Source organism: Mangifera indica, chromosome 11 (genome assembly GCF_011075055.1).
Source record: "Mangifera indica cultivar Alphonso chromosome 11, CATAS_Mindica_2.1, whole genome shotgun sequence".
Taxonomy (NCBI): domain Eukaryota; kingdom Viridiplantae; phylum Streptophyta; class Magnoliopsida; order Sapindales; family Anacardiaceae; genus Mangifera; species Mangifera indica.
Window position 1 is genome coordinate 4,665,802 of NC_058147.1, and position 16,392 is coordinate 4,682,193.

Sequence of the window (16,392 nt, forward strand, 5' to 3'; positions counted from 1 at the left end):
TTTGGACATTGATAAGACACGTGTACCAAACTATCATTAATTGCAAGAAATATCTCAAGTTGAAGGGATTTATTTTCGCTTCAGCCTCGCTTTATTGTCATCATGTGATAAAGCAGTAGGAGAACATGGAGGTGGTATGGTATCACACAACAAAAGCGTTAAAAATTAATTAGATCTCCAGTGAAGAACGATAAGCAATTACCAAATTATTTTACGACGAACTGGGTATTGAATGAAACCTACTAGTGGGAATCTGAATCCAGCTGAATCGTGACCGATTTGTTCATTGATAGCCTTTGTGGATATGTTCGGCCATCTGTCAATTTGCCATTTTTTCTTCTTTCTTCAATCAGAGTCGTCGATGATACATAAAGAGGAGGGGCTAAAGAGGATTTCGATCAAATCCTGTCCTTGGAAAATCATGAAAATAAATTGCAAACGTCAGCAGAAGGGACATATATCAATTTAAATTTTTAGATTAAAAATAATATTAATTTTTAAAATTTATAAAAAAAAAAGATAAAATTTTAAAAAAATAAATTTTAATAATTTTAATCAACGAATAGATATTTAAATTTTTAAAAATTAGTAAAAAGAAAAAAAAAAAAGAGAGTAATTTTTAGAAAAGGGCAAGTTTTTGGCCAGAAAAATATGACCCTAGCGCCCAGAGACCAAACCAAGTGTGAGCTTACTGTCTATCCATAGTCCTCGCAAGCCACGACAACCATAATCTGGGTTTCGGTAGGACAGGCAAAGGCGGAATAAACTGAAATTTATCCATATGATTATCAAAATTTTCCGAAGGAAACAATTCAAAAAATGAAAAAATGCCCATTTCTTTGGTCGTGTAAATATACACACTTTAAAATACGTACTCTCTCTCCAAATAAAGTAAAAGAGGAGGAAAATAGCCTATATATAAACACCAACCCAAAAGTAACATGAAATTTTTAGATGGCATCATGTTAGGACCTTCTGCAAAAATGAATATGATTCCTTGCTTCCATGTACCATGTCCAACATTGATATCTATCCACAGACTATTATTTCTCTTCTTCTATTGTGCATTGCCAGTGGAGAGAAACCTTGATCAGACAGCCATGAACCAGTTAACAGCAGGAATGATTGCGAAAACTGGCCTGATTCAGAAATAGCTAATCTATAAGTGAAGAATTATTATTATTCAAGTCAAAGAAAAGAAGCAAAAGTGTAAGCAACTTTCCCGAGTGAAACTGAAATAACATTTTGGCCTCAGCACAAGGCTTAGCACAATCTTTCCATTGCTGAACTTTCTCCTTTGTCGATCTCATGGAGAGATTTGGTTTGATCTTTAGAAATGAGAAATTGATTTCAAATCGGTGGTAATTTTTCTAGCACATACTAAAAATCTCAGCGTTTACCTTGAGACAAGCCTGGGCTCATGGACAAAACCCAGTCCTAAAGATTAAGCGGCCCAGCCAAATTTAAGTAGAAGTGGTGGGAAGGATATGATAAGCTGACAATTACCTTTGTTAGTGTTGGATAAATCCTTGTATACACATCCAAGCAAAGACTGGAGGAATCCTATTTGGTAGCAGCAGATGCAGAGGCTGCAGCAGCCTCTGCTATTAAGGAAATTGGTTGGCTAGCCTGCAGGCAAGCACCTATGTCAAAGGGGTGCAACTCTGCACCATCAAAAAGAAGATTAACTCCAGGTAATGTTACTTCTCGGCTGTCGGCTTCATCAGGTTCAGTTTTTGCCGCACTTACTGATGAGTTTTCTCCAACAGGCCTTGTGGCAGCTACATACACAGGAGTCAGAGAATAAGATCTGCAAACAATGACATAATAATGGGTCAGCAGTGCTTTAATTTTTTTTCTTAAAAAAGCATGTTTAGTCGTAAGAATTTAAGTTCCTGAAACCACATCACAGCAGAAACAAATATTAATGGAAAAATATAGATTTAGATATAAATAAGTTCATCAGCTTCAGCCCCCCCAGTCTGACTGACATATCAGTTTAGAACTCCCATTTTCCTATTGAATATTCAACCCTCCCAAAATTTCCTAATTAATCAAACATCATTAAAGCAGTTTTTTTAAGTAGATGCTTATATGACCATGTTTTGTATCTTTTGACAATCTTGCATAGGACTTATATTTGAAAATTCAGCATTAAGCCCAAAGGGAATTCACTGAGTTGAAACTTAAGTCAAGGTAGGAAGTCAGGTGATGAAGTAAAGTTTACACAGAACCTCTCTCAGGCCACCAGAAAGCCCTAGTTAGTGCACTAGTGCTCAATGACAAACAGATGGGTTATATAGCATAATCCATGGAAAGAAGTTTCAAAATCTGGAGTTTTTAGAACAAGTATTTTATGGGGAAACACCAATATTTGGAAAAGAAAAACAATATGCTGAAGGAAGCCACCTAAAAAGCAAAACATAGTGTACTAATTAAGACAGACCTCAAAGTGTTACCATCAAAGCTCAAGACTTCAGTCCAACAACGCTGACGACTAACAAGTTTTGATCTCTGATCCTCACTCGTGGCTCCTGAGATGGGAGACGAAGGGTCTACAAGTGGATTCCATCTTCCACTAGCATAGTTCATGAGTTGTCGAGGTGAATCCTTAGATTGCTCTTTCTGGTATAGAAGTTTAGCAGCAGGACCTGTTGCCTGGTATTCTGCACAAACATCACGCAACCTTTTTCTAAGGCCTTGCATTGCATCATAATGCTCAGTGAGAGAATCTGCCTGAAGTAATTCTGATGAGACAACCCTTTCGCAAATATTGTTGCATAATTTTGGACTAAAAAGTGGAATCCCAAATTCCACACTCAATAGAACCCAATCATAATTCTCATCAGGTGAAAAGTTATTCGATTCTTTTTGTTTGAGAAGTTTTAATAGACGAATATAACCGACCGTCCACAATTCTATCTTATTTGTCAAATCAGTTAACAGAGTATTTAGTTTCAAACTCTCTTCTACACCAAGTCCCAATTCGTTTCCTATTTGACCAATTGAACCATCAGAGTTCATTAGGGGCAACGGTATATCCACAGTAACAACTCTTCCAGAATTATCAAGGTCATAACTACTTAGGGGCTGCACCATGACAGCTGAATACTTAAGAAGAGAGTTTAAACAGTGTAACAGTATACCTCCCTTCACTAAATTTCCTTCAAACTTACCTCCCAAACCTCCAATAGTAGATTCATCCCACGACCATATGAGGGCTTTCTCACAGCCAGCCAATGGAGCAGGAAGCATGCGTAGACATTGTCCTTTCGTAAGAACAACAGATACAGGGCCACTTGCCACAGATGAATAGAGTACCAATTTCATCCATGGTGTCATAGATGAATGAGAGGGGGGACCAAAATGAATAGGACCTCTTGGTCCAGGAAATACAGATGAATGAGGAAGAGGAATCATGGACACAACAATATCATAGTCACGAAGAAACAAGCGATCTAAAGTTGCTGGGGCCAGAGAAGCCAAGCTTTCACATCGCAGAATATCCACTCGATATTTCTTTTTCTTTCTTGAGGTATCTTTTCCAACATCAGACTCTTCAATTGGTATCAGCTTCTCATCACTCTGGAAAGTTGGGCCTGATTTAGAGACTTCACTGGATGAACTAGTGTCTTCTGATAAAGTAGGTGAAGTTATCTCATCACCAGTTTTTCCAGGAACAGAATCATCCAAAGCAGATTCATCATGAGGCCTAGAATTCATGGAATTATCAATACTAAGTCCAGCTTCATTTTTACCTGAGTCGTCAGTCAATGTAACATCAGTGCTTGAAGTTAACGGGCCCATCTTGTCATAATTTTCCTCTGTTCTGGCATCAGTGGAGTCTCCACCTGAAAGAAGGCATTCCAAGACACAACGAAGGCTGAACGCATGATTTGCAAATTCCTGCAATTCACCCTCAAATTTTGTTCCCTCTAATGTACTCAGATCCTTGCACAGATCTGCAATGCTACCGTGACCTAATTTTCCAGCTTCATACAATGTTACGGCATGAGATTTCAAGCCTGAAAAGGCAAATATGGACATAACAGACTATTCAGACAATTAAAGAGAGATACACATGCATCAACAACATAGGTTCAGACAAAATGGATAAAACACCACATGCCTTGCACATAAGTTGAAATGTTAGAGCTTAAATACTATTGTTGGGTACCTACTGACAGCTTAAGCTTTCAGGTTGTTTTGTAACTTCAAAATAACAACATACTATTTATACGAAGTATATAGCTCTTGCTTACACTAATGTCTTCTGGTATTAACTCTTCAAGGTCATTAAAATCTCACATTCCAGTCACATGACTGTTTTGCAGTGAAGTGGCCAGAAATTTAGTTGACAGAAACACCCTAGACAACGCCGATGAGGTAAAGCCAAAAATTTGGATAAAATACGACTATACTCCACTTTAAGTCTTTAACTAGTGCCAGGTACAAATGGACGGGTGGACCAGCTTGACCCTGGATTGACTCTTAGACCCTCTTGCTTCAGGAGGTGATTCACCTGGGAGTGAACTCAACCATGAAAGAAAATCTAAGAGGATCGTCAAGAGAGCTCCCAAGAAGAATTGATTTAAAGGCCTTCTTCAACCGGAGCTGCCAGACCTTCTAGTCATATTATTGTTTCGGAGGGAAACTTTATCCAGTGAAGACTTCTATTTCATAATAACAGATTCAAGAGAGAAGATTGGCTAATCAAGTGATCCCAGCTCAAAGAAGGAAACCTCTCTGTGTTGCTCATTCAAAATCCAAACAGATACATGTTAAAGACTCTCAGCCTATATCTATTTTCTCATGTATCATGAATCTTGGAGCTTTAGATTTCAGCCGAGTGGCTGGAAGGTACCACATTCTAGACAATGGAATATCACGACAGGAAAATGTAGAAATCTGATATTCGGAAGTAAAATGGAACAGAAAAGGAAGAAGAAAAACCTGGTGAAACAGAGCCCATCATAAGATATGATGTTATATTAGCATCAACAACAAAAGCTACACGGACAAGGCCAGAAAATGGTCCATGGCTTTCCATTCCTGTGACATCTCCTAGTTGACCAATATCGCCATCAGCTGACATGTTTGCTGAGCCCATACTAGCAAGAGAAGCCTCATCATCATCACTGAGAGTGACTCTTTGAGTGTTAGGCCCACTTGTATCCTGAAGAACCGATGCGGGGTCTATTACCTTTATTGCCCATCCCAATCGGCATACAAAAGATGCAGCGGCTTGCAGCTGAGAAATATCAGCCTGTAATGTTGCTGCCAATTCAGCAACAGTGGCATTCTCGCTTGAGACAACAAAAACTGCATACAGTAACCTGAACAATGCGTTTGATAGTAATGGGATGTTAGTTTAACATTAATTAAACAATTTTCCAATGATGAATAATATCATGCACTGAAATATCTCTCTTACTCCTCAATGGGGTCTTCATAAGACTGCTCTCTGTTGGAAACGAACCCTTCAAGCCTGGAAACTAAATCATCATAAACATTATAATTTAAACTCTATAGTCAAATTGCAAAACCAGAGCAAAAAAGAAAACTCCTCTCAGTTTATTCTTAAACCTGCCCTTTCATTTCATCATGCTGGTCCCCCAAAAAAAAAAAAACACAAATCCACCCCACCTAACCTCGAGCACAAAAATAAATTCTATTAAATAGACTGTTGTTGAGGATTAAAGGATTTATCCCTTGCTTCTAGCTCCAAAGCAAGAAGTGTACCCCCAATTAGGCTTTCCCCGTAGGACAATTTAAAATAAAGATTATATTTTTTATTTGTGTTTTAAAATTTAGAAAAAAAATGAAAGAAAGAAAGAAAGTGAAGCTAGGCTAAACACAGTATGAACTATGGGATTCTTCGCATGAGACTTGCACAGAGATTTTATCACAAGATATTTAAAAAAAAGAAACAAGTAGTTTGGATTGATCCATACCCACTATAAAATTTATGTTACAGGTTCAATGAAACCATCAAGTTAAAATTCTTCATCTATCCCTAAATAAAAAAAGGAGCATCAGCCAGAAAAAGACCAAAATTTTTCCAATAGAGATGTTAAAAGCTTTATTCTGTGAGACATTTCTTAACATATCCAACTTACCTTTAATGCGGTCATCAGGATAGACAGGGACATCAAAGTAGATCAATCCCCTACGATAAAGACCCTTCAAAATGTCACCATCAAACAGGATAAATGCATTAGCTTCCTCCTTACAGACTTTATCAATTGTTGCCATTTCTTCTTCTGTGAGTTTCTATCGAAAAGGAGAAAAAAAACAGTAAGTTCACATCAATCACACAAACCTTGACATAAAATTATGTAGATGCAATATCTGTTTATGTCTGAAATACATATGTGCATAGATCCAAATAATATGTGAACATTCTTTAAATCATGAGAGAAATGCATTATGAGAGATACCTTGAATTCTTCCAGTGTAAAATCGACAAGACAGACTCCCCACCATGGTTCAATTGTAAACTCCGCAGGTTGTGTAGGTAACAGTTCTTTGGCAATTGACTTGTTCAGCTTCCACATAATTTTCTGGATAGCTCCAGGTAAGTAAGAGGTTGGTAAGAAGCTATGAAGTTTATACCATCTCAAAAGATAAATTTCAAATAGCATTGAGGCACAATTAAGTTATATATACTCTCCAAAATATAGATTCATGAAAGAAAAAAAAAAAAAAAACCTTTTCGCAGCAATACCTGTCTTCGGCCAAAACGAAATTGGATAATAGAATTATGTCTAAGGGTAATGCCAACATATAAATTGTAAAGACTGAAATCATGTGGCTGTTTTAAATCAAAAACCATCTAACGATTCTCAAGAACTATCAAAATTCAGTCACTCTGTAAATTAAAATTCAACAGAATGATAATCAGAAAAAAAAAAAAAAACAGAATTTTGCTGTAAATTGAAACAACTCAGAACTTCAAACATAAAGTTTATCACCATGGTTTCTTTTCAAGTAAAGACCGTACTCAACTTGTCTGCAGTTGAGATCTTGTTTTAAAGTCAAGGGCTCAAACATCTAAGCTCCTTGTTGGAAATCAGATGTTTTAGCCCTTCAACTCAGCTCTTAGTGATTGTATAATCAATGTTTGAAATGGATGATAATTTGCTGACATGCAGGTGTTTGTAATGGTGCAAGCAATCAGTTTTACTCATATTCTTTAAGCAAACGGATTGTGTCATTGAGTACCTTAGATTTGCACTTGTTCATGATATCAATAAATTCATTTCTCCCTATTCCTGTAAGTCGTAAAGCATCAGCAGCACTGAAGTTTGGTATGCTGTCATATGGTTGTTCTGTCAACAATAAGACATCCAAGAGAAGAATTAGACCATCAAAGTTATTATCACATCAGTGGTTGACAATGGACCAAACTTAAATTTGGTTTCTTTGGATAAGGAAAATTATACCATTTCTCATAACCTCAAAGATCATATCACAGTAATATCTGAAAGGCGATAACCTCATCACACGACAAACATACTCTGCAAGGTGATAGGGAAATAACTGCAGGAACAGAAGCCGGCAAGAAGTTAAATGAAGGCAATACAGTTATGCGAAACATAAAAAACGGTATGGAGCTATAATGGGCAAAAGGGAAAATTGACAATTTAATCCTGTGACAGAATGAAAAGCCTTCTAATGCAGAAGACTTTATGTAATGAAGAACTTTTCAGACAGTTTATGCATTAACGCACCTCTAGATTTTTTCGTAAGTAACGCATCATCTCTTCATAATAATCACCTTCTTTGCTTACTTTGCGAGCAAAACACTTATTCCACTGGAGTCTTTTCTTAATGCAATGTTCAATGATCCTACATAATGTTCAAAAAGAGTAAGAAAGCAGTGATATCAACAGCAAGCTTAATCCTTTTAAAATTGTTTCAGCTATCCGGAACTGACTTAGCAATGAATCATGCATTAAAAAACTCAATTTGATTTTGTAAGATCAACTATATTGGAAATGATATGACACAAGCTATTAAATAAAAAGCGACTTTCTAACCTTCTGCACCACTCTTCTTTAGAAGTAAGAGTAGCTTGAAGTCTTTTTGGTAGATTCTCCCACGGACATTCTTCATGGACAGCTTTCCAAATCAACTGTTCCTCAATTGTATTCGGAATATGCTGCATTTTCACCAATCACTTGATCCACTCCCTGCGCACAGATCACTAACCATCATAACTAATAAGTTGCCGCTTTCGAACAACCCAAAACGATAACTACGAGCGGTTTAACGATCAAGTCAAAGTCAAGATTACAAAAAACACTAAATCGACGATTTCTGTAGAATTGAGAATGAGAGGATTGAAACAAAACAAACTTGATCAAAATTATGTAACAGAATAATGCTGATGAATAGAATTCGAGTGGATCAAACCTGAACAGCAAAAGGATAGATCGAGAAGCCTAATGTTGGTTCAGCGGTTAGAGTTTAAATCAGCTACGAGATCTGGTAATGATGAATTGCATGCATGGCTGATGGCTGTATCTGTATTACTTTTCATCCCCACGGGCCTGATCATTTCGTTATTGGCCTCTTTGTCCTCACTGTAGTTGGACCAGTAAGTGTTACAAAACCCGTCACCTTGATGACCCAGATCCACCAATTTTATTCCCTTTTCGTCTAATTTATTAAATTAACCATTTAAAAGATTATATTTATATATAACCATCAAAATTGGGTTGAACCGGCTTTAAATAAATTATACGTACTTATTTTGAGTATATAAATTGATAAATATTTATATATTTTATTATATGATTAAATTATTTTAAATTAAAGATAAAATAATATCAAAACATATGATAATATATTTAAGTGCATACCTATTTATATACTAAAAATATATAATATATATATATATATATAATATTACTTGAACCGTTTTGCCACTATTTATAAAGGAGTTACAACAAGCAAAATGATATTCAACTCATAAAAATGACAAATCCAAAGAAATTCCACCAAAAATCATGATTTTTAAAAATATTAAAACGCCTTTAAGTTTTGAAAATATTATGTTTTCGTAAGTTCATTATAAATATAACAGTTATTTTTTATATTATTAAAAAACATATTAAAATTTTAAAACTTTTTCATGTTTTTTAAACCTTTATATTTTCAAAAATTATAATTCCACTCCCTTAAACTTTTGAAAAGGAATAATAGAAAAAATATATATATATCTATACAGATTAATCTTTTTACTATTTCATTTAATAGAAACATTAACAAAAATAGATGATAAATGATAACATGACTTTTTGAAACTTGATGGATAGAAATCAATAACAGCAAACCTTAGATGGGAAATTTATTTTGACCTCTGATATTTAATTCTCTTTCGGTTGCAGCTTAACAAAAATATACACTCATCAAAAATTGAGGGAAGGTTTGCGTACAGCTTTGTTAAGATTTTCTCCTTTTCACCAGGGTTTCTTTTTTAGTCAGTGTGTTCTATAAAATCCTGGCTTCTCCTATAACAACTATTTAATGTTCTTCCCATTTCATTTTCAGGTTTGTGTGCAATTTTCAGCAGAAAGTGGTAACTGCAAATTGTATATTCTATTATTCTTTTGTCATAACTGAATCATGTAATTCATGTCTTCCTCTGGAGCAAATTATACAATGCCAATTCTGACTAGCTAGAGTTTGTGAAACTGCATATTTTTTCTCCAATCTTTCCTTAAATTTGACTGCAAATTGATATATATGTTCACACTATTTGATAAACAAACATATTTAATCACAAAATTACTATATCAGATAAGTTAAAAGTTTAATTTTTAAATATTATCAAAGAAATTTAAACCCTTACTCTTCCACTTAAAATTTCTCTTTTTACTTAAACTACCAATTAGAGGGAGGGGGTTGTGTGGTGTGGTGGGGTTGTGTCTGTGGTAAGGGCTAGATTTGACTATCAGCTAGCATAAAAAGACGAGTCATTGAAATGTCGCATGGTTGATATTAACTTAACTACAAGCTGTTGAACCTTGTGATGGTGATGTCCTTGAATGTGTCTGCAGGAGTGCAACTCCATGGAAGTTGCTGGATTTGATATCTCTTCCTGCTGTGCTCCATTTCCTTCATCGCAGGATTCAATGCAAATATTTACAGAAGGATTTACATTAGAGAGCTCTTACACTCGGGGTTCAAAGAATTTAGCATGGAAGGAGATTAAATTTACAGGTGACAACTCTGCACTGCAGCATAAGTTTTGTAGTCAGTATGCTGCAATAATCAGGAATTAAATCCCACTGAAAAATCTCTTGTTTGTATTTACAGGTCACAACTCTGTAGATCTCGAAATCAACATCTCCGGCTAAACCGGTATAAAGTCTCCATCAAAGAGTGTGAATTCTTGAATATGCAAGGCTTTTTTTTATCTCTTTTATTTTATTGGAACACAAAGTATAAATAGTTAGCCACTGTGATGTGAGTCTAAATTTCTATGGTGTAGGAAACCCTTTTTCACCTAACAATAACCAATCTTTGAAACATGTCAATCTACCTAAACCCAAAATTTGCAAACACTTGCACAATTATGTTATTTGATTAGATTGGAACTTGGAAGCCCTTTAAAATCAAGAAATATGGTATTCCCTTCCCTCTGCCTTCTAAACCTAGTCCAGGTGTAGCTCTCCCAAAGCTCTAGGATTAAAAAAAAAGAGTGATTTACATTTTCTCAGCCATAGTTGAGCCCTAATGCTCTGATGTAAATCTTATCCTAACATTATTAAACATATTATTTTAATATTTTAAATATTTGAAAACTTATAATTTAATTTTTATAATTCAAGTTTAGAAACTTTAATTATTACAATCACCATATATCTAAACTTAAAATCCATTAAATCATCACCCATAGAAACTCAAACCCATCAAAACCAACTTCAAGAAAAAAATGGTGAAAGTAAAAAAAAAAAAAAAAGGCAAAGGTGTTGAGGACAAATTTAATATGCAAATAGCTATGTTAAAATTTTGTTAATTTGAAGTTATAAGATCAATTTAAAAAATAAATAGTTAAGATATTATGATAATTTAATTGTATTCATAATTCTTTTTCATTAATAAAATTAAGTTGGGAATGAAAAATATGGTAAAAAAATATTAGAAAATGTAAATAGCTCAAAAAATAAATATATAAAACAAAAATATTATATATATATTTTTTAATACATAATTTGAGTATATAATTACATTATCATATGATTATTTATTATTTTATTTTTAATTTAAAATTATTTAATTATGTAATAATATATTATTTATATATTTAAATTATATATATAAAAAAAAAAATATGTAGCCTATCGGCACTGTTGCCACCGTCCCAATTTTCTCCCGTCTACAACACTCACAAGCGCAGTTCCCCACCTACCCAAAACACTATTGCACTTTCCTACAGTTTGATCTCTACGGGACTTTGGTGCATTTTCTACAATGCCTGTGAGCAACAAAAGAAAACAAATTATGCATCACTTTCCTACTTCAATTATGAAAGCAGCTCCTTGATGTTACCAGATAGCATGTTTGTTATCAATCAATTCCGGAAAAAAGGTAACTTGGCAATACCCTTCTCCAAGAATTGGACAACAAACTCTTGGCTAAACCCATGTGAAGCTACTCAAATTAACTACCATGATCTTCTTATGAGATTCGGAGGTTCAATGCCGTGGACTTTGCCTTTCCTTTTTAGTTAAAAGAAATGGACGCATACCTAACTAAAGCTCCCCATCTTGGTTTTTTCTTCACTTTGAACAAGATTCCAATTCTCATATCACTGAGATTACGAATTTACGAGAACCCATCTCACAGATCTCTGTCAACGTCGTGTATTGAATGAATTGAGCAGCTTTATGGGCTGTGAGAAATGTGGGTTGCTTTGGAGGGCTGGCTGGCTGGCTGGCCATTCTGTGCGTCACAGTTTGGTTGGCTTGACTGCCGACATGTTTGTAAGTCTCATATACACGCTTGGCCTTTATTTACCATCAAACCAAAGGTCGGTGGGTGTTGAAAGGCCGTCGCCATTTTCATCTTTTTAAACTAATTAAACACTTTCTGTAACAAAGCTAAATTACAAGATTGGGTAGAGTTTATTTCACTTCTGTTTTTCCTGGTCATAGTTTTTTCATGATTGGTAAGATCTTTTAAGTGAGTGGGTGGTTTTCTTTTTAGCTTTCTTCTTCTTATAACTAAGCAAAAAATGACATGCCACAATTGAGTTTCAGACGTGATGAGTCCTCCTGTCCTTGACTATCCAAAAAAAAAAAGGAGGAAGAAGAAAAAGATGTCTAAATTAATATATAATTCACATGAGAAGAAAATTCAGGAAATTTACCAACCAGGAGGTTTTTAAAGTCTCTTTGGTATCAAGGAAATCAAGGTCTCTTTTAAAGGGTTTTTTTCTCTTTTTCTTCCCAAGTTTTACTTCAACTATTATGTGACGATTGATGACTGCAGAATACTTTTATTTAATTATGCGGCTTTTAGTATGACAATTTCACAAAATAAACAAGCTGTTAAGTGTTGCCGAGCTTTCATTGAACTGTACGGACCTGGCAGATTAACCAATTATAAACAATGTTGGCATTGCCTATTATAAATAAAAATGAAATCACCTTTTTAACACTGACATCGCCTCAGCCCAGCGTGTATATGACTGCTCAGAAGCTCAGCATGAAGCAACCGTACTAGATTATTATTATTATTATTTAGATTATTATTATTATTATTATTATTATTATTATTATTATTATTCACAGCTCTATAAAGATAAGAGGCATTTGGTGAGGCTTTGGCGAAGCCCAAACTGATCAGCTAAGTCTTTGAAAGGCTGAGGAGCTTGAACACCGTGCTTCAGCCACAGAAGGGTCTCTCAGGGTCTTGCTTTGAATTATGAAGCGTTCCAGCTACACGGATTCTTTGGATGATTTGATCTCGGTCTGTCGTTCTAGAGGTAAACGTATGCAATCCAACCTTGATATCATAAATCTGCAGTAATTCACCATAAGACCCTGTAATTAGACTCTCCATTTGGTTGCTGGGTCTACTCTTAATTTCAAGAAAACTTAATGAAATTCTCACGGTGTGTATTCACTTAACATAAATTAGTTGCAGAGAAAAGTAGTCCCAAGAGCAAGCAAGTTTACAGTAGGGAGTTTCAGAAAATGATAGACAGCTTAGAAGAAGAAGACTACAGAGAGGAAGCCAGCCAGTCTATAGAAAAGAAAAGAAGATTAACTTCGGATCAAGTTAAGGCCTTGGAGAAGAATTTTGAGGTTGAAAACAAGCTAGAGCCAGACAAAAAAGCCAAATTGGCCGACGAATTAGGCCTGCAACCGCGACAGATTGCTGTCTGGTTTCAAAACCGCCGTGCCCGTTTGAAAACCAAGGAATTGGAGAGAGAATATTGTCTTCTGAAAGCCAATTATGATTCCCTGAAGATCGATTATAATAATCTTGAACAAGAAAACGAATCATTGGCAACTAAGGTATATCACTAATCACTCCTGTCGAATAAATTGAGTTTCTTTTTGTTGAAATATTATAGCACGTTGGTGTTTGATTTGCAGATAAGAGAGTTAAAAGCTAAACTTTGCCAAGAAAATGTTGAGAGCAGTGATGCCGTTAAAGAAGATGCCTCCATTTCACAACTGAGTAAAAACCATGGATTATGTGATAATGATAACGCTCAGCCTCTAATATCTCCAGCTTCTTCTTCCTCTCTACAATTCACTGGCTCTTCTTCATCTTCACATTCATCAATGAACTGGGTTCAGTTATCAGACCCCAGAAAAATGCTGGACAATGTCTTTCAACAGCCTTATTTTGTGAAAGTAGAAGAGCAAAGCTTGTTTAATTCAGAGGATTCCTGCAATATCTTCTCAGTTGATCAAGCTTCTACTCTGCACTGGTACTTCGCTGGGCAGTAAAACCAGTGAAGATGCAAAATTTTACATCTTTAGAGAAGGGTTTTCAAGTTTATTCTCGGCAATGGCGGGAACAGTAATAAGTCAGTTAACTTTCATAAATCATTTGAAAATTGCCATTAATTCCATTAAAGCTCATATTTTATATTATCATGCAAGTATGATGAAGAAATGATCTCATCTATTCTAGCTCCTTTCCTTTCCATGTGTAAATACTAAAATACAGAGTGTGCTACCCCAGGCTTATTCATTAAGCAGACATACACTCTTTGATTGAATTATTTGATTCTGGGAATCGAATATGCGTTTCTTTTTTAAAATCAAAATTGGAGCTGGCAATGCAACAACTGTATTGACTTAATAAACTATAAAGGTTCCTATCTTAATCAAGATACGTGAATTAAGACAGTTCAAATTTGGTTTGAAAAAACTGAGATTGGCGAAAGCTGTTTTCCATGGAATTTACCATCTTTCTTTTCTGTTCTTCATGGACACCTATCAAGAATCAACCCATGTGGTTGGTAGAAAGCAAATCCTGAGTCCAAGCCAAATTGAATGGAAGGCCATAGTTGGCCAAAAGAATCGTGGAAACTGTCAATAAGAGAAGATGTTGGCAATGGGCAGATCAGAAATACGATACTTTATACTATTATTGTCTCAAATAATGACTTATTAACAATTTTGGTAATTCCCCTTAATCAAACTGGTTTTTCTAAGTCTAATCAATCATATTAAAGTAAATTTTGATTTAATAATGACTCACATCTAAACAAAATAAATTAAAGGCCAAACGACTATTTCTCACCCAAAGTATGTTGTAATGTCAAGTTTTCACCCTTTACTTATAGAAATACTAAACACTCACCCATGATCGGTTAAATTTAACGAAACATTAACCCCTGAAAATTTAATCTCATTTTTTCCCCTAAAAGTTTAAAAACTAACATTTTTTATCTAAGTTAAGTTTGAAAAGATCGCATTTCCTGTCCTAGAGTTTAGTTTCTAAACCCTTTCAGTTTCTCCGACCGTCTCCCCCTCCTGACGGTTTCTCTTCCACCGACAGCCCCCTTCAACTCCATCCCAACTCATCCGACACAGAAAGACGTCGTCTAGGAAGAGAAATCATCTTCCTAGACGATGAAGACGAGATCGATCGATCTCGTCTTCGTCGTCTAGGAAGACGATCGTCTTCCCAGATGAAGACGACTCGTCTTCTCAGAGGACGACGAGTCGTCTCGTCTTCGTCTGGGAAGACGAAGACTTCGTCTTCCCCGATAAAGTTCTTCGTCTTTCACGGTTTCTCCGACGTCAATCGAGCATTCAAATGTGAAAGAGATCTTCGAAAGGAGAGGATGTTTCGGGAGGGAGAGACCGTCGACAATGGAGCTGGAGATTTCAAAATGAAACCCTAAAGTGAAACTGTGATTTTTTAAAACTTAGACTGGAGGAAAATTTTAGTTTTTAAAGTTTAGGGGGGTAAAAGTAGATTCTATTTTAATTTATTTTTAATATTATAGAGAAAATGACGATGTTTGATGTTTTATAGTTAAAGGGTGAAAACTTGAGATTGCAGCATACCTTTGGTGGGAAATAGTTGTTTGGCCTAAATTAAAATTTTAATTTTAGTACAGCACCAATGAGTCTAGATCTTAATTCCTTCCTCCACATCTTCTGTCATTCAACTACGATCGAGCATGTTTTTGAAGAGTCGCAGAATATGAAAGCATTGGTCAGAGAGTAAAGTGGGTGTGATGTTTCCGCATGGTAGAATGGAAGCTAAGCTAGAGTCCCCGTTTTCCACCCAAGTTATAGTCCCATTTTCCACCCAAGCTTAGGTATATTCTCAAACTCACATCCACAGGTTTGAAAAATAAAAAATTTCACCCATATGTTTAAAATTTCAATTAAGATTAGGAGTAAAATTGTTATTCAATTTAAAAATCTTATAATCTCTCTCCACTTAAAGTTTGAAAAATCAATATTTCCTCCTTAGAGTTTATAAACCATTATTGGAGACGGTCGTCTTCGGCCACAATAGCGCTCTCTCTTTGCTTAAATTTCTCTGTCGACCACATCCCAATCACCAACGAAACTTATTTCCTTAGATAAAAACGAAATCATCTTTGTCGGAATGTCTTCATCTCATACGAAAATAAAAGGTCTTAGACAAAGATAACGTGATCGTCTGAGACCTTCGATGATCATATTCATCCGAGATGAAGACAATCTTGATGAAGATGATTTTATCTTTGTCTGAGGAAATAAGTTTCACCAGTGGCTGAGATGTGGTCTACAAGGAGAGTTAAACCCGGAGGAAGAGCCAATGTGGTTAGAGACGGTAAAATTTGTCTTTTCTGGTGACAATTTGCAAATCTTAAGAGAAAAATATTAATTTTTCAAATTTTAGATAGAAAGAATT

At 35.3% G+C, this 16,392-nt stretch overlaps 3 protein-coding genes across 6 annotated transcripts; 1 reads left to right on the forward strand and 2 right to left on the reverse strand.

Annotated features, from left to right (window-relative positions):
• Positions 1–191: 191 nt before the first annotated feature.
• Positions 192–5,598, reverse strand: LOC123229644 (protein FAM91A1-like). The gene is made up of 7 exons (XM_044655565.1): positions 5,587–5,598; positions 5,435–5,526; positions 4,954–5,336; positions 2,447–4,025; positions 1,401–1,810; positions 973–1,328; positions 192–405 (listed from the first exon to the last, which is right to left on the reverse strand). The coding sequence occupies exons 1-5, from the start codon at positions 5,596–5,598 to the stop codon at positions 1,564–1,566; spliced, it is 2,313 nt and encodes a 770-aa protein (XP_044511500.1). The 3' UTR covers positions 192–405; positions 973–1,328; positions 1,401–1,563.
• Positions 5,599–7,182: 1,584 nt separating this feature from the next.
• Positions 7,183–8,170, reverse strand: LOC123229645 (protein FAM91A1-like). Its single transcript, XM_044655566.1, has 4 exons — positions 8,043–8,170; positions 7,734–7,851; positions 7,446–7,542; positions 7,183–7,331 (listed from the first exon to the last, which is right to left on the reverse strand). The coding sequence occupies exons 1-4, from the start codon at positions 8,168–8,170 to the stop codon at positions 7,183–7,185; spliced, it is 492 nt and encodes a 163-aa protein (XP_044511501.1).
• Positions 8,171–12,824: 4,654 nt separating this feature from the next.
• LOC123228836 (homeobox-leucine zipper protein ATHB-6-like) lies at positions 12,825–14,123 on the forward strand. Of its 4 annotated transcripts, none has more exons than XM_044654301.1 (3): positions 12,825–13,006; positions 13,156–13,535; positions 13,617–14,123. In XM_044654301.1, the coding sequence occupies exons 1-3, from the start codon at positions 12,940–12,942 to the stop codon at positions 13,974–13,976; spliced, it is 807 nt and encodes a 268-aa protein (XP_044510236.1). In that variant the 5' UTR covers positions 12,825–12,939; the 3' UTR covers positions 13,977–14,123. The 4 variants fall into 4 exon arrangements, with proteins under 4 accessions (XP_044510236.1, XP_044510238.1, XP_044510239.1 ...); XM_044654303.1 differs by having other exon boundaries at positions 13,162–13,535; XM_044654304.1 differs by having other exon boundaries at positions 12,825–13,000; positions 13,162–13,535.
• The last annotated feature ends 2,269 nt before the right edge of the window (positions 14,124–16,392 follow it).

Bases quoted from the DNA above. Each gene is read 5' to 3' on its own strand.
- LOC123229645 (XM_044655566.1), bottom strand. From the start codon at position 8,170: ATGCAGCATATTCCGAATACAATTGAGGAACAGTTGATTTGGAAAGCT. The intron at 7,852-8,042 runs GTTAGAAAGTCG...AACATTATGTAG, and splicing joins AAAGAAGAGTGGTGCAGAAG to GATCATTGAACATTGCATTA. The intron at 7,543-7,733 runs GTGCGTTAATGC...CTGTTCCTGCAG, and splicing joins ACTTACGAAAAAATCTAGAG to TTATTTCCCTATCACCTTGC.
- LOC123228836 (XM_044654301.1), top strand. From the start codon at position 12,940: ATGAAGCGTTCCAGCTACACGGATTCTTTGGATGATTTGATCTCGGTC. The intron at 13,007-13,155 runs GTATGCAATCCA...AACATAAATTAG, and splicing joins CTGTCGTTCTAGAGGTAAAC to TTGCAGAGAAAAGTAGTCCC. The intron at 13,536-13,616 runs GTATATCACTAA...TTTGATTTGCAG, and splicing joins ACGAATCATTGGCAACTAAG to ATAAGAGAGTTAAAAGCTAA.
- LOC123229644 (XM_044655565.1), bottom strand. The intron at 5,337-5,434 runs GTAAGAGAGATA...CGCATTGTTCAG, and splicing joins TATGAAGACCCCATTGAGGA to GTTACTGTATGCAGTTTTTG. The intron at 1,811-2,446 runs GTCTGTCTTAAT...CATTGTTTGCAG, and splicing joins TTTGATGGTAACACTTTGAG to ATCTTATTCTCTGACTCCTG.